We start from the raw sequence: 19,877 nt of genomic DNA, 5'->3' as shown, positions 1-19,877 counted from the left end.
CGTGAATTAAGTACATAATAATTATTATTGTAAATTTTAGTAGAGGAATACTTTTTATTATTAAATTTGACGTGTGTTACCTTGTCTTTGTTTTCACAAAAATAACTAATAGTAAAGGTAGCTAAATAAATGATAGAAATACCTACCTATCTAAGGTACTTAATATAACCGAGAAATGGTTATCTATAATGTTTGTACTTGATTAATACTATTTCGTAGAAACACAGAACCTTACATTCGAATACAACTCAGTTAATACATCGATTTTAATGTTAAAATGGAAAACATTAGTACCTATCTAATCTCATAAAGAGAAAGTTTTTTTCCTTGGCTATGATTTTATTAAAACAAATTTGAAGGCTTTTCATACAAATATCACTTGAGCAAGTAATACACATATTTTCTGGATGATTTAAGGAAGACTACCTCTACCACTTTACCTAATAACATTGGATATATTTAGTATTTTCTATCTCCGGTCAAACAGGGCGAAGCTGGTTAGTTCTCAGACATTAGTACTATCTAGTATAGACGAGTATAAGATTAACTGTGCTACTACTATACATAAATATTTGTATAAAATAATTACTTGCACATAATAATATGGCTTTAAAAAATAGTTTTCAATAAAAGCTCACATGGGTCCCCATCACCAATAGATGTTTGTCCTTAAAGAAAATTTATCAGTGTAACAAAATTTAATTGCCGCAGAGCTTTCGTAATCTCAATAATTATTTATGTAACTTTTTAAGAGATTCAATTCGTAAATTATTTACGAAATTTAATTTGTAAGGTCTATGAAATCTAGGTGCTACAATACTTATAAAGTCGCTATACAGTTACGTATCCAACTACGTATAAAAATATGCACAATAGTCAATACGAAACACCGCCAGTCGCCACCAGGTGGCGCACGTCGGCGGCTAGGGCCGGCTGTGCGCACCGCAGGTTTTGTTTGAAAAACGGGTACATACTATACGTAGTATATTATTATTAGTCTGTGATACTATTCACGTACATAGCGTACCTAGTTTTGAACAATTTCTAAATGAATGATAATTTCTGAATATTATATGATGATAGAGATACATAGCATCTTTATGAACAGAATATACCTAGTTTATTCCCATAATGAACACTTGCCGTAAGTATACGTGGTATTTCCAATACCTTGGGTATTTTAGGATGACTATTATTTGTTTATTTAGCTGTGTTCCACACGTTTTTAAAGATATTATGTACATATAGGATTACTTTTTTTCTTTTTAAACGATTTTATGTATTTACATACCTTATTTTGAAATTTGAAAGCAAACACAATTTACCTATGCATTATAACTGTCTAAATTAGCAATACTTCTCCAAGGGAGAGATAATATTTTTTCGGTTCATGTAGTTTATTGCATTTAAAGATTCCAATGGTAGAACAAATAACTGTCCTGTGATTACAATGTTATAAGATCATATTTCTAGTGTTATAAGTTCAGTTGTATGGTAGTATGTAATGGAATTGACTAGTTGTGCCCCGCGGTTTTATCCGCTTCATTTAATTGTTCCGCTCCTATAAATTGGTCTTATTGATGATATTATTGGGCTATCTTACACTCAAATAATTTTTCAAAAGGAGTCGTAGTTCCTTAGGTAGCTTTTGATTCAAATCAAAAGCTACCTAATTAGCTAGGATTTTATAATTGTAGGGTAAAAAAATAAAACAGCAGTTAAGTGTTCTAGTTACACACATTTTTATTTTCCTATTTTATACCATGATATAAATTTTAACAAAAGATGATTATAAGAGTTTAGAGTTTATGAACATCGAGTTTCAAGGAACATCAGTCGCGTCGATAACAGCTGTTGTCTTGCAAGCAACACATTACGTCACAGTTATAAAATAATTAAAAAATCACATTGACAAAATATTATACCAGTCACGAATACGGGTGTGGTATTCAGTATTCACATGTATCGTATGTCGAAGCGATCTGTAACTCACAGCACCAAACACACATCGTAATATGATCACAAGTTTATCGATTCCTTTAGCTATCACCACAACATTCACATAGTCGCGACATACGCTTGGCTAAAAATTACATAGCTAGTTACTATACTTTAAAACTAGGGTTAAGACATACATTATACATTACCTAAACAATAAAATAACTTACGACTAATAACTGTTTTACATACTAAACGGAATATTCATGAAAATGATCAGTGATCTATGAAGTGGAGTGCCTCTGCGCAGATTTGGCACTAAATAGTAAATACCGCGAAACAGCTTAACATTTATATCTTTTCAAAACAAAAATATGATATGTTCACTTTGACCAAAAATATAACTATTGATTTCTATAAAAAAATAAATAGTCATGACCACAATGTAATTATTAATGTAGAATTGAATAATTTCGTGAGACCTTAAATACTATGTCCAAAGTAGTATTTAGATATATCAAACTAATAGTATTTTACACAATGTAAAGTTTTAATTTCATCATCACTCTTTTAATGCCTAAAGGAAATAGCGAATTCTCCTAAACATCTATCAAAATTTTGTTCAAATTAGTCAAAAGTTCACAAGTTTCTTTTCTAATTACAGACTAGATATTGAGCCGATTAGAAAAGTAATCATGTACCTTTAAATTTAAAAAAAGTTATGACTGAAAAATAGCCAAAAAAAATTTTTATTCTAAGGACAAGGAATTGAAACCTTTTGAATTTACATACAACACCACTACACAATTTATAAATTCTTGTGCTATAAGAATCTTCATATTATTATATCCTTCTTCATTTTGAAATTTAATACAATCACACATATAAATCAACATTAAATCACATACATAAGACTGATCACATAAATAAACCCTGAAAATCTAGTGATAGTGTAGACCAATACATATTAATTATTTATCATTAAGTAGTTATCATTTGCAGTTGCGTTTGAGATCATCGCTGTATTGCGGCAAATATTGACTCAATTCAATACATAACACAGAATTATATAATAGATATTAAAGTCGCCTAAATTATACAAATGGACATATCCAAGCGTTTATTCACATTAATTGCAACTAAATACCGTAAAGCCTTACAATAATGCATCTCGACATATATGCATTGAGCGGACTCGAGCGATCCCTAAGACGATCAAATTATAATCTAATCACAGCTAAATTCACGGGCGGAAGAGGGGTTCTACAACCAAGCTCTGACAGAGTTTTGAGAAAGACCTTAAAAATTTGTTCGCTCACAAAATCCAGACTTAACTAACAATATTACATGGATAATACTAAAGAAGGTTAACCCATATTCCGTCCGTGTGCAGCAGATATGTCGAGAGCATACAGGAGGTGTGTACAAGCGTTGCGTGGGGATGGAGACACGGTTGCTAGGCAACACAATCATGTCGCGTAGCGCTTGGTCCAAAGGCGCGCGATGCGGTCGTGCTCCTCGCGGTTCTGCAGGTACTGCGTCGCAATGCTGCCCACCAGCGGGTCCGCTGGAAACAACATAACACATTGAATAAAATTAATGGAAAAGTTGTCCCGTGTTCTAGTAGCCCTAGTTGGGTAAGGGGCAATTAATGGAAAAGTGAAGTCCCGTGTTCTAGTAGCCCTAGTTGGGTAAGGGGCAATTAATGGAAAAGTGAAGTGTCGTGTTCTAGTAGCCCTAGTTGGGTAAGGGGCAATTAATGGAAAAGTGAAGTGTCGTGTTCTAGTAGCCCTAGTTGGGTAAGGGGCAATTAAGGCGACTACACCACCGAAACTAGCGCCCCCTCAACATTTTATTTTTTTACTCCTTAACCAGATCAAATTTAAAAAATCTAGCTCGGTACTTTGCTAGTATATTACTTGTAGTATTTTTGGTATTACTTTTCATTATTTTGCATTCGGTAAATTAGGAGAACTTTTGATTACCGCCAAAAGTGGCCACTTTTGGCGGTAATCAAAAGTTCTCTAGAATAATGAACAGTTAGAATAGTGAAAAGTAATACCAAAAATACTACAAGTAATATACTAGCAAAGTACCGAGCTAGATTTTTTAAATTTGATCTGGTTAAGGAGTAAAAAAATAAAATGTTCGGTGGCGCTAGTTTCGGTGGTGTAGGCCTCTTAATGGAAAAGTTAAGCCCCGTGTTCTAGTAGCCCTAGTTGGATAAGGGGCAATTAATGGAAAAGTTAAGCCCCGTGTTCTAGTAGCCCTAGTTGGGTAAGGGGCAATTAATGGAAAAGTTAAGCCCCGTGTTCTAGTAGCCCTAGTTGGGTAAGGGGCAATTAATGGAAAAGTTAAGCCCCGTGTTCTAGTAGCCCTAGTTGGATAAGGGGCAATTAATGGAAAAGTTAAGCCCCGTGTTCTAGTAGCCCTAGTTGGATAAGGGGCAATTAATGGAAAAGTTAAGCCTCGTGTTCTAGTAGCCCTAGTTGGGTAAGGGGCAATTAATGGAAAAGTTAAGCCCCGTGTTCTAGTAGCCCTAGTTGGGTAAGGTAATACATTATGTATACATCTGTTTCATTGATGGATTTTCTTTAGACACAAGTAGGTGCTCAGCCTTCTGTGTCCTGCCCGACCAAAACATTTTTTTTCTTCATCTCCACTGGAAATCAAACCCAGGACCCTTTAATTATACACATGCTCATGCATTGCACTGTAAAAAGCAGCAAAAAAATGGAAACAACTAATTTATTTGTGTAAAAATAACTTCTGAACCCAGACTTTTAAAAGAAGTTTGTTCAGTATATTTAGACCATATAGGATTAGCACGCATAGAATTATCTGTTAAGTTTTGAAATTAATAATATGTATATTGTTTCTAATTATCTACAAAATAAAAAAAAGACGTGTGGCACTCGGTAAAGCTATTGCATAGCATGCCTTCAAGCCACACCTCCGAGCCCGTCGGAGTGGGGAGCATGAGGTTTTTTCTTAACGGAATTTCTCGATTCGGTCCCCGCGCTCAAGGCCCGCGACACTACAGAAGTTAAGGCTACTAATTACTACAGAAAAAAAGGCTACCGTCTTATACTTTATTGTTTTATTTCCTCAAATGAATATTTCTTATCACAGGAAGCCCAAAGCAAATCAAACTTATCTTATTTATAAAAATACATCATGAAACATTATGAAATATACTTGTAGGTAACTTTTATTAATTAATTATAGTCTATTAATACTAAATTTGATAAGTTAAACTAACCTGGATTACAATCAGTCAGTAATGAGCAAATGGAGAGCAGTACTTTAGATATAGTGAGCGCGGGCGACCAGTTGTCCTTTAGTATGTCCAAACATATCACACCCTGGCTGTTTATATTGCAGTGGTATATCCTAGTTCGGAATGTCACCTGAAAAAGGAGATAAATAAACATTATTTTTAAAGCAAATATAAATTATTTTTTTATGTTAGACAGTAAAAAAATACAATATAAAATAATTCTATTCTGATCTCTTGAAGATGGTAAATAAAAAGTGATTACAAAATGTAAAGACTACTTGGACATATTTTTGTCAAAACATGGTTATAAAGTTGCTTTTAATATAAATATTGGCTGATAAAATAAGTGTGTAAAAAGAGATGGGATTTTCTTTACTTCATTTATAAACTTACTAGCTTACCGCCCGCGGCTTCGCCCGCATTGTCTAAAACCATATAAATTATATACTAAAACTTGACTAAAACCTTTCTCCTGAATCAATCTATCTATTTAAAAAAGCCGCATCAAAATCCGTTGGGTCCTTTTAAAGATTTAAGCATACAAAGGGAAAAAGGGACAGAAAAAACGACTTTGTTTTATACTATGTAGTGATTATTAACATATAATAGGAATTATTTAACTTTCACACAAAAATGACTAAACAATAAACATATTTGATTAGTAACAAAAGGACAAAAAAAGGTCAAACTATGAAAGTGGTTAATTAAAAAATTTATAAACATTAGTAAAAATCTAAGCTAAATAATCCTGAAACCATAATATTTTTTTGCTAATAATGTCAAATTTTTTAAAATATTTCAAAGGCAAAAAAGCTGTTTTTGCAATAATTTCAATAAATCTACAATTAAATTGATACATGTTAGGTCCAGGTGCATCAGACTGGTTTAAGGCATGCATTAAGTGTATAAATCATCAGGCATTAGATTACCAGGTGCTTAGAGGGCATTCAACTTGTTTAGGTATTTATTTACAAAGTATATAAGATTAGTCAAGTTATATACAAAGCTTTAAGTATGAGAATGTTCAATAGTAATCTATGTTTATATGTATATTTAATACATACATACATTAAAATAAACATATAAAAGTAAATAAACGTATATTTTTTTTTACTGAAGTTATTTTGACTCTTCAAGCTGTATTAGCTATTAGTGAACAAGTTCTTATTGTACATCTTTAGCATATGTTCTGTACCTTGTAACAATAACTGTTTCTGTGTTTATAAATAAGTAAATAACAAAATACAAAACAGACATTAATCCCAATAATAATAAGCAGAAATTCATATGTTACACAAAAATAGTTATCAGTCATGATACAAAAACAATATCAATAAATACTACCACATAAAGCTTACCTTAGGTGGTTTAAAGGGATATTCTGGTGAGAAGTGTATATCTAGGAAGAACACACCGCCTTCATACACTGAACCAGGTGGTCCTAAGATGGTGGAGACCCACTCATATAAGTTGTCTCCCTTTGGCCCAGCGCTACAGTTTGGCGGTGGGTCCAGTGTGATTTCCGCCAACTCTTTCTGAATCCTCTTCGCTGAAGTACCCAGTGCCTTCGACATTTTTGGGTTCGGTTTGTTCTCCTTTGAATCCGGCTTCTCTGCTACTGCGTTTCCTCTGCCTCGTCCCGTACCACTTCCTGATGAACCAGATTCACCGGACATTATCTAAAAGCAATACTAATCTAAACCACATAGCGGATTGTTAATAAGCGTAAGCATGACTGTAAATCGAAATTAATCCAACTCATGCCATGAGTTACATAATTGTGTACTATGAAAATGATGTGACTCAAATGGTAACAAAATCATTACTTGCTTCAACGTGGGAACAATGTCCTATAAGTCAAAGCAGATATTGTCGAATTCTATGTTGCAAAATCATAAATAAACTTGTTTGTCAAACAAACAAAACCTCTTACAAAGTTAAACACAATATAATCAATAAGTGCGGGGACAAAGGGTTGTCACGCGCTAAAATTAGACACGAACATCAATAATCAAATAAAATTAAATAAAAAAACATCAAAAGACAGAACTGAGTGATATTTTGACAATTTTCTTTAAATGTTTTGAGAACAAAGACCGAGTTAATTTTCTAAATAAAACAACTCATTTATAGCAATTACATGAAACCAAATGACTAAGTTGATGAAATGAAAGAATTGAACAATAAATAAATGATATCATAAACACAAACAGACAAATGGAATGGAAAAGAAGATTTAATACCTTACGAATAACAGTCGGCCATCTTGTGGGCTGGCGTTATCCGATAATTTACAATTTTTAAGCTCACCAATGACCCAATTCAAAGAAATAGGTGGATTTCGATACGTATTAAAAAGAAACACGTCCAGAATATATACTACTCCTGTGAAAGATGTTATTCAAAAGTCCGTGTTAGTTGTTGATCCGTACTGCAAAAGCACAAGCGTTTTACTTTCCCAGCAACTAAACAATCAATGTTAACTGATTAACTCTCGTTTGACGTATCTAGAAAGAATTAATACCTTGTTATAATAAAAGGATGCAAATTTTCTCTTTCCTAGAACTATAATCAAAGCTTCAACACTTCTACCACATTACGTCCATTTTTGTACTATACACTCACTACCACACTGCAACAAAAATGCATGCAAGTAAAAAAAAAAAAACAAATTATGATGATACAACAAATAAACAATAATATTACAAAATATACTCACAAATAAGTATGACTTAAAATTAATAAGCAGAGGTTTATGAAACTCAAATCTCTAAAGCTAAATTAATGTTTTCACAAATTCATGCACAACCACTTTCCGACATGTTTATAAAAAAACCGGCGTGTTGCTATTGCAATAAATTTTATAAACACTATGATACACTCTAGTCTCTATGTGAACGAAAAACTTTTTGGTGTGTTTGTTTTTTTTTTCCTAAAAGTAAAGCAATGTTTCCACTAAACATTCAAATAACTTTCACTCAAGTATCAAATAGGTATTAAAATAACATTGTAATATGTGAAAATTTTCACTAGACACCAAAAATTAATAAATTAGAATATCACTACTATAATTATCTGCAGTGCCAAACTACTTAAATACATGTTCTGTGCAAGGTTCTGTGTGTGTGCCCATGCCAAACACGTAGAGGGAGCCGGAGAATGTAGTTCATTCTCCCTCTACGGCCAATCTGCCAAACTGCCAACTGGCAACTGTCAAAATATATTGAATGTCTTGTTTTCAATTTTCATTTCCGTGATTTCCATCGTATTTCGTACAAAGTCGATTCTAAAAAAGCATTAATTACTTTTAAACTAAATACTGTGACTTAATAATATTTGAAATAAGTACAATTTATTAAAACAGAATAACACAAACTAGCAACCATGGGTAAACGACAGCATCAAAAGGATAAAATGTAAGGTTCGGGAATAGTTACTGTTTATATTTTGTTCTAATGAAATTCTTAAATAACATTATAATTTTAGGTACTTAACGTACACCGAATGGACAACATTGTACGGTGGTAAACGATCGGGTACAGCAGTGGAAGAGGACACATCATTTAAAAGGCTCCCGTATGATCATTGCTGTTTATGTTTACAACCCTTTGAGCAGCCTTACTGCGATGCTGATGGCAATGTGTTTGAGTTGCAGGCCATAATTGAGTTTGCGAAAAAGTTTAAAATTAATCCTGTGACTGGCAAGGTAATAAAGATAATTGTACTTTAATTTACTCTACATAACTATGTTTAATGTTTATTATATAATAATAATATATGAATTAACACTACACAATTATTGTATAAACTTTCAGAAAATCGATTTAAAAGGCTTGATAAAGTTGAACTTCTTCAAAAATGCAAAGGATGAACACCATTGTCCAGTATTGTTCAAACCGTTCACAAAAAACTCTCACATTGTCGCAATTCGTACAAGTGGTAATGTCTATTGCTATGAAGCTGTGGAACAGCTCAATATCAAGGGAAAGAACTGGAAGGATCTCATTGAGGATACACCATTTGTGAGGAGCGATATAATTACAATACAAGACCCAAACAACCTTGATAAGTTCAATATTTCTAAATTTCATCATATTAAAAATAATTTGAGGGTTGAAACAGAAGGTATGAAGGTATTCATATTGCTTGCTTATATCATAAAACATTTTGGAACTATAAATCCTGTAGTACTTATGTAAATTTTATGTTCAACAGAGGAAATAGCTTTAAGAAAAGATCCACACGCTAGGCTAAAAACAGTGTCATCTGAAACCAAGGAAATTCTGCAAGAATTAGAGAAAGAGTACAAGGCACCAGAAGCAAAAGAATCTAAAAAAGAGGTAGGATATTTTATTAGCTGTTGTGACTATGTCCATGTGGAAATTACTTTTTGCATGTATTTGTCAATGTTATGATTACATTTTAAATCATGAATTGAATGTAATTAACTAAATAATAAAATGAACCCGAAGTATTGGATGAATCGATTATAAAGAAAGTAGTTCAATATCTCTGTGATTAAAATAAAAAAAAATTGCAAAATATCAATTAAATTTTGCACTTTTTCTATTTATTGTATTCTTTAATTGCCTCTTGCCAGGTAGCTGATAAATTCAATGCAGCTCACTACTCCACGGGCATGGTGGCGGCCAGCTTCACATCCACGGCGATGGTGCCGGAGACGAAACATGAGGCAGCCATCATTTGTGAGGATGAGGTCAAATATGAGAGGGTTAAGAAGAAAGGTAATTGTGCCAATTTATACTTCTTAACTTATTTTAAAAGGTTAAAACTTTATTTTAATAATCACTATCCCTACATGTTATATACGAAATATATAGATATATATAGTAGTATGCCATGTTTGTCTGTCAGTGATAAACTCAAAAACTACTGCATGGCTTTCATTATTGGATAGCATGATTGTTGAGAATAGTTTTAATATATAAGTTACTAGGCAGTGGAGATCAGTATCACAAATAGACACATAATGTATTTTTATTTTCGTAGGGTATGTAAGATTAGTGACGAATTTGGGACAGCTAAACTTTGAGTTATACTGCGATGTGACACCGAAAACTTGTGACAACTTCATCAAACTCTGCCTCAATGGATACTATAATGGAACTAAGTTTCACAGGTCTATAAGGAATTTTATGGTGAGGATGTAAATACATAATATGTTTTTTATGTTTGTAGAATATTTGTCGTAATAAAGAAGACATTTCGATTCAAATGAAACTTAAAAATATTCGTTGAAAGAAGCTAGGTTTTATATTATTTTAATTTTATTGAAGGAACAAAAATGTAAGTACTTATGAAAAAAAATATTTTTCATATATGCTATTCTAGACTAAAAATATATGTTAGGACAATAAAAAAATTGGTGTTATTCATACATTTTGTTCATTTCATTACTAGATTCAAGGTGGAGACCCAACCGGTACTGGTTTAGGCGGAGAGTCAATATGGAAGAAACCATTTGAAGATGAAATTAAACCAAACTTGCATCACACTGGCCGTGGGGTGCTTTCTATGGCCAATTCAGGACCCAATACAAATGGCTCACAATTGTAAGAATAAACTGTATAAATATAGTCTTTTTAATGGTTACGAAAAATGTGGCTTGGCTATTTTCTGGAGCATATATTATAATGTTATGAAAAAAAGAGCGTGTGCGCTGAGCACGTGTCAGAAGTGAAACTTCTTTGGCAAGATTACCAAAATCGCCGCCTTACTCCATGACATGACGGTATTACTCTTTCAATAACTTAATACTCACAATAGTAATATCTCACATGTTCCAGTTTCATAACGTTCCGATCATGCAAACAACTAGACGGCAAGCACACAATCTTCGGCAAACTCGTCGGTGGGTTAGATACACTGAGTGCTATGGAACAGATAGAGGTGGATAATAAAGATCGGCCCATCCATGATATTGTTATAGAAGTGGCTCAGGTGTTTGTTGATCCGTTTGCTGAAGCTGAAGAACAGGTAAATTGTAAAAGTTATAAGACTTTAACGAAAAAAAATAACGTTAAGTTTTGATCGTCTGTCATAAGAGATGGAACTCATGGTAGAGCTGTATTTCAATTTTTTACAAATTACTTATAAATTGGTTTATTGATTTTTATATATGGACATACATAAAACAATCATACATCTGGGGGGTTAGACAAAGTTTTCTATTACCGTAAAGTTTAATATGATACGTCCATCTCATACCTTTCCTCTTTCGTCCGAGATTGCATCGAGGTTGGACGTGTCGTTGTTTTATTCCGCGGTATATTTTAATCAGTTAAGCGAAAGTAGTTTTTATGTGAACAAGTTGAACCGTGTTATTGCGCTGCGCTTGCCCTCTGCCGCCGCGGAAAGTGAAACGGATGCCATTATTGCTATCCCGCTTGTGCTTCGCTAGAACGTAGCCGCAAACGCCGTGTGCGGAACAGTCTACGATTTGTTTAGTACGCTACGGTGATTCCCGCTACGAAGCTGCTACGCAATTAACAACTGACGCAAGTATTCGCATTATTATTTCCTACTAGGGATGTGACCTCGATTCAGAAAAATCGATTAATCAATAATCGATTTTTTTTGTTTAGAAATAAATCGATTTGTGAAAAATCGATTTTTGAAAAAAAAATAATCGATTTTTGTTTTCACCTCGACTTTTTATGTGAAAAAACCTATTTGATGTAAGGTAAAAGCCCCAATACCGGACCATGTACCGGACATGACCAGAACACTCCATGCATTTATATATATACCTATATATTTGTGAATATAGATATACAAATACATGGAGTACAGATGGCGCTGATTTTTTTATACCTTACCTTACCAATTATTTCATAATACTGAAGTTAGCTGTCAGGTGTAAATTTTAAAATTTATCACAAATTAATTACAGTAAAAAAATGCTTCTAAAAATTTTCATTTGTAATTTTTATTAATTTTCACATGTGAAATTTTTGAATTAATTTTTTGAAGTGAAACTTCTTTATCGGGGTTGGAAAAAAATGTAGTGTAACATTTTTTCGTTACGCATGACATTTTTTCCGTTACGCGCGATCTTTTTCTTATCCCTACCACGCGTGATTCGATGTATTTCTGTAAAGTTGCATATAGTAAATTATTTTTTGAAAAATAAGGTCATAAAGAAGTTTCACTTCTTACGTGTGTACACTTATAGTTCACGCACACATTTTTTTTATAATAATTTAATTGCCATCAAATATCATGAATATTTTTAGTCTGTCAACTTTAGTCTCATAATTTGTCATCCATCGCACAGATAGCACTATTTACAAAAATCGATTTAAATTGTGTAATTCTTATAATCGATTTATTAAAAATCGATTTTTACCATTAATAAAATCGATTATAAAAAATCGAAAATGGAAAAAAAATAATCGATTAAAGTAATAATCGATTATTTATTCACTTCCCTATTTCCTACGCTGACGGATCGACTACGTGTACGCTGTAAGCGGTTTCATCGTCTCCTTGCATTTTTATCTTACAACAACGGCGAATAATATGAGTAATAAGCCGTCTCCGAAGACATTGTCGGCTTCCGACCCAAACATAAATGTCTCGAAAAGAGTTAATACTAAGAGACTGCGCCTCGAAGACCACGCTGAATCTGACAAATTTGAACAACTAAAAGGCGAAATTATTGAAAAAATTACAGTCATGATTAAACCTATAAGCTCAAGACTTCAGAGCGTCGAAAATAGTCTGCAAGAAATAAAAAAACAAACTACGGAAATAAAAACTTCTAATAACGATATAGAAAAATCCCTCTCATTTCTGTCTAACCAAATGAGTGATTTCGAAACAAAAATTAATAACCTTGAGAAGGAACGAAAAGCCACTAACTTACTAATAGCACAGCTAGAAGATCAACATGAGAACCTTGAGCGTATCTTAAGGAAAACAAATATTGAGATACGAAATGTCCCAAAGATAAAAAGAGAAAATAAACCCGCAATCCTAAACTCAGTCACTACTCTTATGAAAAAGATTAATCTCGAAACGGCCATATCTGATGTCAGGGATGTCTATCGCCTGCCCTCAAAGGAAAATTCAACCACATCTACGATCATCGTGGAGTTCCTGAATGCGTTTACAAAGGATAAATTCCTAAAAAGCACTAAGCTATATAATAAAGAAAATAAATCTTCCCGATTAAACTCAACGCATCTTAATTTCGAAGGTACGGCTACACCATTATATTTCTCTGAACATCTCACTAAAAAAACGAAGAGGTTGTTCTTTCTTGCTAGAGATTTTGCACTGGCTGAAAAATATAACTATTGCTGGATTTCTGATGGTCGAATTTTTCTACGCAAAGAGGAAGGCTCTCGGTATACGATTGTTAAAAACGAAGACACATTTAAACAACTTCGAGCTTCTTCCAAAAATGAATCCAAAAATCAACTCGGACCTTCTCCCCCCTTGTAATACTGTCACTTTTAAAATATGTATTCTTTATTTTGTCTTATATTCTTTTATTGCCAAACTATTGCCTTTAACTACTTCATACTGTAAATCAATGTACACTGCCTATAATACACATTCACAACACACACAAACGTACTTACCTTTCTTTAACAGAAACATTGCCGTTATATTTTTATTTTTATTATTATACGAAGACCCGCCCTTTTGTAACACATTTTATTCTTATGTAATTTCAAATGGCTAATCAAGATGTTTTATTCAATGACATTGATAATACTGAGATTTACTCCAGTTTTAAAACGGATATTCCCGAACATTGTGTAAAACTGCTAGGCAGTTTACAATCTCAATTTACTATCCTAACTCAGAATATCAGAAGTATTCAAAAAAACTTTGATAATCTTACTATATTTTTAACGAGACTTAAATTTTTACCGGATATTATCGTGTTGACTGAATGTAGGCTTAATGAAACTGTTCCTGTAGTACATCTGAACGGTTATAAGTGTCGGTATTCCTATAACCATTTAAATCAAAATGATGGTCTAGCAATCCTCTATAAAGAAGAACTCAAAGTAACGATCGAAGAACCACCGTTTGAAGAATCAAATTGTCTGCTTATTCGAGTTAACCTTGATATTACTATATGCGCTATTTATAGGTCTCCCTCTTATCGCAATATTACAAAATTTTGTCACTCTTTAGATAATATATTGCAAAGGTGCACCTCGCCTACGGGTATAATAATAGGAGATATGAATATCGATATCGGCACCCACACTCAAGACAGTCGTGCCAGTGATTATCTTGATGTATCTGAACATCATGGATTTTATCCTGGTCATCAGCTGCCTACCCATGACCGTACATGTCTTGATCACGCTCTCATTAAAACAAACCATATGACAAGAGTGATCGTCTGCGAATCTGGTTTGACTGATCACGATACAGTTTTAGTTGGTATTAGTAAAAATTTTCCCAACGAGTCAGCGGTAAAAGCCAAAGGAACCAAATACAAATTAAAAATTGACTATAGCAGTGTAACAAGTGATGTAAAAACTATAGATTGGACCAGACTCTTTAATTGCAATGACCCCTCAAAAGCCTTGGAAGAATTTACAGGAAAAGTAAGTAAAATCATTCAAAACCACTCCCTTAAAGTACCTATTAAAAATTCTAAAAGCATTAAAAAACCCTGGATGTCCTCTAACCTCTTAAAATGCATTCGCAAAAGAGATAGACTGCACATAGAAGCAAGGAAAAAAGAAAACAGAGAAAATCCTATTATTCAAAAACGCTATAAAGACTACCGAAACTATTGCAATAATACTATACAAAACCTAAAGAACGCATATGAGAGGGGACTTTTGGAAAAATCTGAAGGTAGCATTAAAAAGACTTGGGATGCAATTAAATATATCTGTAAGTTAAACAATAAAACATCGTCTTATTTTGACATTTTCAGCTCTGACCAGAATTCTACTCGGACCCTGAACAAAGTTAATGATTATTTCGCAAATATTGGTGAACAACTAGCTAAAGAAACGATGAAGCAAATCAATAAAACGGAGACTGAATTAGTTCAATTAGCTGCAAATTTAGATGAATCACACACAAATCCTGACAAGTCATTTTTTATAAACCCTACTAATGAGTTAGAAGTGAGTGACATAATTTCAAATTTGAAGAATGACTCCGCTCCCGGATGGGACGGAATAAATTGCCGTGTTATCAAACTTGCTAAATCCGATCTTTCTGCAACAATCACACACATATGCAATCTTAGCATTTCCACTGGTATAGTCCCCTCTCATATGAAATTAGCAAATGTTTGCCCAATACACAAAGGTGGAGATACTTCTAGTTTAGCGAATTTCCGACCTATATCACTTTTAACAATAGTTTCAAAAATAATGGAAAAGCTAATAAACAAAAGATTGCTTAAATACCTGGAACAAAATAAAATGCTTTCAGTAAATCAGTACGGATTTCGTAATGGCAAGTCAACGGAGGACGCCGTCACAAATCTGGTGGATTTCATAACTATGAGACTCGACGGCGGGGAGAAATGTGTGGGCGTCTTCCTTGATCTTGCCAAAGCTTTTGACACGGTGTCCAGACCCATCCTGCTGCGAAAGTTGGAGTTGTTTGGCATTAGGGGTACTGCACTCGACTGGTTCACGTCATACCTATCCAACCGAGAACAAAGCGTTTGCCTGGGTGAATACCTAAGTTCTCCCGCTGCAATAAGATACGGAGTTCCCCAGGGCAGTGTCTTAAGTCCTACGCTCTTTCTTCTCTACGTAAATGGACTCTGTTCACTCAAACTCAACCAGGCTAAGATTTTTGCTTACGCAGACGATACCGCTGTGATTTTCCACGGCAGGTCTTGGAGGGAAGCGTATAGCGCTGCAGAAACCGGAATGCAAACTGTCGCCAACTGGCTCCACCACAACTTGCTTAGCCTCAATATAGGTAAAACCAAACTTATGAATTTTAATATAAGCAATAGGACCAATGCCCCGAAAGAATTATCCCTAACAATACATAGATGTCAAAATGACACTTCCAACTGCAAATGTACTGCTCTGGAAAATGTCACCTATATAAGGTATCTAGGTGTGATTATTGACAAACACCTTACCTGGAATTTACAAACTGATTTAGTAAAGACACGTGTGAGAAAATTAACCTACATTTTTAGAAAACTAAGACTAATTGCAGATATCAAAATGATCAAAATGACTTATTTTGCACTTTGTCAATCTATTTTAAACTACTGTCTCGTCTCTTGGGGTTCCGCAAAAAAATGTCATCTTATAAAAGTTGAGCGCGCGCAAAGAGCAATTCTTAAAACCATATTTAAAAAGAATTTAAGATATCCAACCAAAGAATTGTATCAAGAGGCTGGTATACTAACGGTGCGTCAGCTATACATACTAGCAGTAATTCTAAAATTCCATAAAATAGCTCCAAACACAATTATAACGAACGAACGCACTCGAAGAAATCCTGCATGGAGGAAACATAGCTGTAATATGTCTTTCGGTAGCAAGGCGTTTATATTCATGGGACCTCACTTATACTCCATAATTAACAAAAAACTAAATATCTTTCCTATGACCAAGTTCCGCTGTAAAAAATATGTTACAAATTGGCTATTAAATCTAGACTACTTAGAAACTGAAAATGTCGTTACAATAATATCTTGATTAAAATATTATTGTAACGACATATATTCAAACATTTACCGACTATTAAAATAATCACTCATACAACATCTACACATATTCACGCACGCATACACACACGCACATATGCACACTTAATATTTAAATGGCAATTAAACTTTGAAATATTTTTATGTACCTAATACGGCGAAAGAGATTGAGCCCCACAACACAGGGGATCCTAGTGTGGGGTTCAACGCAGCACATGTAACTATATTATGTAACATTTCTTGTAATTAATAAAGAAATTTTTCATTTTTTTTTTTTTTTTTTCATACATTCACAATCTATTCTATTAAACTTTACGCTAATAGAAAGCTACTTGTCTAGGGGGCTGTATTTCTTATTAAACAGCCAATTAGTTCATTTAATATTAATGAACCATATTTTCAGCTTGTCATAGAAAGGGCTGAAGAGTTAAAAAGACAAGCTGAAGCAGAGAGCCAAGGTATCAAACCGAAGAAAGCCAACAAACAACCCTTAAAAGTGTTCCGTGAAGGTGTCGGCAAATATCTAAACTTACAAGAACTGACAGAACCAAATAAAGGCACTAAATCACAAGAGGTACCAGCTAAAAAGACAAAGAAGGATAATAAAGGAGGGTTCGGTAGTTTCGACTCATGGTAAATTTTGTGTAAAACGTACAATAAAAATATTAAATCTTTTAAGTGTTTAATTATAACATAAGTTTCCCTAATACCTTATACATTTGTGATAATTTCCAACATATATAACAATACAATAATTATTTTTTAATATGCTTATAACTAAATGTCAATAGATAAACTATGAAAGTAAATGTGAATTACCTAATTTATATGAATTGGAATATTTCAAAAATGCTCTAATACTGTAAGTAAATAGTCTAATTGTGCCTTAAAGATACCAATTAATGAAACATCAACATACAGGTAGTGTTGAAATAAGGCAATCATTAAATCTTAGTTGAGGACTTGATTAAATAATTTACGAAGGTACTTCATGAGTATTGAATTATTTATAACATTAAAGTTATAATATTGACCATAGACAGTGGTTCTAGAATTCAAAATAATGGAATAAGCCTCTATTATGATTTAAATGTAACCTCAACATAAAGAAACACTAATAATCTAATCATAAATTCATAACAATATTGAACACTATTTCTGTTAGCTTAATTTAATTGTAATTCGTTCGTCGTCTAGCCGTTCTCTGCTTGTCAAATCTCATTTCCATTTCTTCCAATACCTTTGGTGTGTAGCGAACAACCAGTTTAACTGATCCCACAGCTTGTTTGAGTAATTCTACAGCTTTTTCATGGTTCTCTCCTTCCACAGATACACCATTCACAGATAGTAATTGATCACCCCTTTTTAATCCTCCGTGACGGTCAGCAACACCGCCGGGAATGATTCTCGAAATGTAAATTGGAGAATTTTGCTCTTTTCCACCCATAACATTGAAACCGAGGCCCTCTTCGGTCTTAGGAAGTTCAACTACGCGAGGATGGGCATGACCTTCAGCGGCTGCGAATGCTGCGACGGTAGCCTTGGCTGTGGCCGAGGCACGGATATCCGCAGATCCCTGAATATCCACAGTCTCGTATACATGTTCATAAACTTCTCTCACAGCATTTAAGAAGTCACTTTGAAGAACTTTTTGTAACGCAGCTAGTTTCGTAGCGGGCACTTCCCCACTCTGTTGCAATTTTTCTAACAGTTCTATTGCCCTTTTAATATCCCTTGCTAATGTTAACTGTTCACCAGTATTACTCATTTTGGTTAGAAAGTAAAAAAGGGCGTTTTATGTGCCTAGAATCAGATCAATACACAAAACTAGCGAAAGAATGAGTGAATGACTTATGACGTGCTTATGACAAATCAGATGTGTCAAATGACAATTGACAACATTGTTGAGTGTTTACATATTTTGGAATTGTACCAATAAAATCATAAAAAGTTCGTGGAATGTTCGTGTTATGCAATATGCAAAAAAATTTCATAAATGGAAAATAAAAAATTATTGAACATTGTGGTGCACTTGAGTAAGTGTTCTCTCATCTCTGTTGCTCCCTGTCTCTGTTCTCTGTTGCAGCAATGTTTTCGCTAGAGCTGTATAACGCCTTTTAAGGCAAATAGCAATGCACTGTTTATTTTTTAATTAAGTTAAATTATGTTCCCGTGTGTTAGTTCACATCATAGTATACAGCTCTAGCGAAAACATTGCTGCAACAAAGAACAGAGACAGGGAGCAACAGAGATGAGAGAACACTGCTGGTTGCAGAGCTTGACCGACCATCAGTGCGTACGTCAGTCGCGCTTGTCATATGTATGGAAATTCATAAAACCGTTCATAGGTAGATAAACCGTACGCACGCGTATTGTAATGCGTATTAGTGTCATATTCTTAGGCTGGTTGCAGAGCTTGACCGACCATCAGTGCCTGTGATCAGTGCGTAGGTACGTCAGTCGCGCTTGTCATATGTATGGAAATTCATAAAACCGTTCATAGTTAGACTGACCATACGCACGCGTATTGTTATGCGCATTAGTGTCATAGTCATACAATTGTTGATGCGTATTGTCAGGACCGACGGTACGCACTGACGGTCGGTCAAGCTCTGCAACCAGCCTTACTCAAGTGCACCACAATGTTCAATAATTTTTTATTTTTAAAACATTGCTTGTTTTTGCTATAAAAGCTGTTTATCGGACGTAATCAAAAAAGAATCAAAAGGAACAAATGGCGAACACGGACTTACTTTAGATATATAAATATTTTTTTAATAAGTTAGGTAGGCATTTGACCACAGTCCCACCCGGCCGTGACGCGGTCTATAGTGGTAAATCATGTGTAGGTACCTAGAAAATGCATGTTTGCCCTGTATAATATCTAAATACATATTTCAATAAATTAATTAAAAAATTGCATTAAAAATTGCCGGTTTTTATTTCCTCGGTTTATTTCTGTCATGATTT

General features: G+C 33.8%; 3 protein-coding genes across 9 annotated transcripts; 1 reads left to right on the top strand and 2 right to left on the bottom strand.

The window, feature by feature from the left end:
• Nucleotides 1–1,718: 1,718 nt before the first annotated feature.
• Nucleotides 1,719–8,065, bottom strand: LOC123691275 (ubiquitin-conjugating enzyme E2-24 kDa). 7 transcript variants are annotated; one of them, XM_045635581.1, is made up of 6 exons: nucleotides 7,938–8,065; nucleotides 7,743–7,850; nucleotides 7,462–7,649; nucleotides 6,577–6,897; nucleotides 5,201–5,348; nucleotides 1,719–3,505 (listed from the first exon to the last, which is right to left on the bottom strand). In XM_045635581.1, exons 4-6 carry the CDS (start codon nucleotides 6,892–6,894, stop codon nucleotides 3,408–3,410), a joined length of 564 nt encoding a protein of 187 aa, XP_045491537.1. In that variant the 5' UTR covers nucleotides 6,895–6,897; nucleotides 7,462–7,649; nucleotides 7,743–7,850; nucleotides 7,938–8,065; the 3' UTR covers nucleotides 1,719–3,407. The 7 variants fall into 7 exon arrangements, with proteins under 7 accessions (XP_045491537.1, XP_045491541.1, XP_045491539.1 ...); XM_045635585.1 differs by having other exon boundaries at nucleotides 6,577–6,869; XM_045635583.1 differs by lacking the exon at nucleotides 7,462–7,649.
• Nucleotides 8,066–8,424: 359 nt separating this feature from the next.
• LOC123691273 (RING-type E3 ubiquitin-protein ligase PPIL2) lies at nucleotides 8,425–17,581 on the top strand. Its single transcript, XM_045635578.1, has 9 exons — nucleotides 8,425–8,634; nucleotides 8,705–8,924; nucleotides 9,034–9,343; nucleotides 9,434–9,558; nucleotides 9,819–9,963; nucleotides 10,229–10,377; nucleotides 10,640–10,791; nucleotides 11,026–11,215; nucleotides 17,311–17,581. Exons 1-9 carry the CDS (start codon nucleotides 8,603–8,605, stop codon nucleotides 17,542–17,544), a joined length of 1,557 nt encoding a protein of 518 aa, XP_045491534.1. The 5' UTR covers nucleotides 8,425–8,602; the 3' UTR covers nucleotides 17,545–17,581.
• LOC123691274 (protein lin-7 homolog C) lies at nucleotides 17,576–18,748 on the bottom strand. Its single transcript, XM_045635579.1, has one exon. The coding sequence runs from the start codon at nucleotides 18,673–18,675 to the stop codon at nucleotides 18,079–18,081; it is 597 nt and encodes a 198-aa protein (XP_045491535.1). The 5' UTR covers nucleotides 18,676–18,748; the 3' UTR covers nucleotides 17,576–18,078.
• Nucleotides 18,749–19,877: the final 1,129 nt, after the last annotated feature.

This window comes from Colias croceus, chromosome 4 (assembly GCF_905220415.1).
Source record: "Colias croceus chromosome 4, ilColCroc2.1".
NCBI lineage: Eukaryota > Metazoa > Arthropoda > Insecta > Lepidoptera > Pieridae > Colias > Colias croceus.
Note: the sequence above shows the minus strand (reverse complement) of the source record. Positions and strands in the feature narration are given on the sequence as shown.

Excerpts from the sequence above, each read along its gene's own strand:
- LOC123691274 (XM_045635579.1), bottom strand. The coding sequence starts at position 18,675 with ATGAGTAATACTGGTGAACAGTTAACATTAGCAAGGGATATTAAAAGG.
- LOC123691273 (XM_045635578.1), top strand. The coding sequence starts at position 8,603 with ATGGGTAAACGACAGCATCAAAAGGATAAAAT. Across the intron at positions 9,964-10,228 it reads TGAGAGGGTTAAGAAGAAAG|GGTATGTAAGATTAGTGACG; the intron begins GTAATTGTGCCA and ends TTATTTTCGTAG. Across the intron at positions 11,216-17,310 it reads TTGCTGAAGCTGAAGAACAG|CTTGTCATAGAAAGGGCTGA; the intron begins GTAAATTGTAAA and ends CCATATTTTCAG.
- LOC123691275 (XM_045635581.1), bottom strand. The coding sequence starts at position 6,894 with ATGTCCGGTGAATCTGGTTCATCAGGAAGTGGTACGGGACGAGGCAGA. Across the intron at positions 5,349-6,576 it reads ATCCCTTTAAACCACCTAAG|GTGACATTCCGAACTAGGAT; the intron begins GTAAGCTTTATG and ends CTCCTTTTTCAG. Across the intron at positions 3,506-5,200 it reads ACTGACTGATTGTAATCCAG|CGGACCCGCTGGTGGGCAGC; the intron begins GTTAGTTTAACT and ends TGTTGTTTCCAG.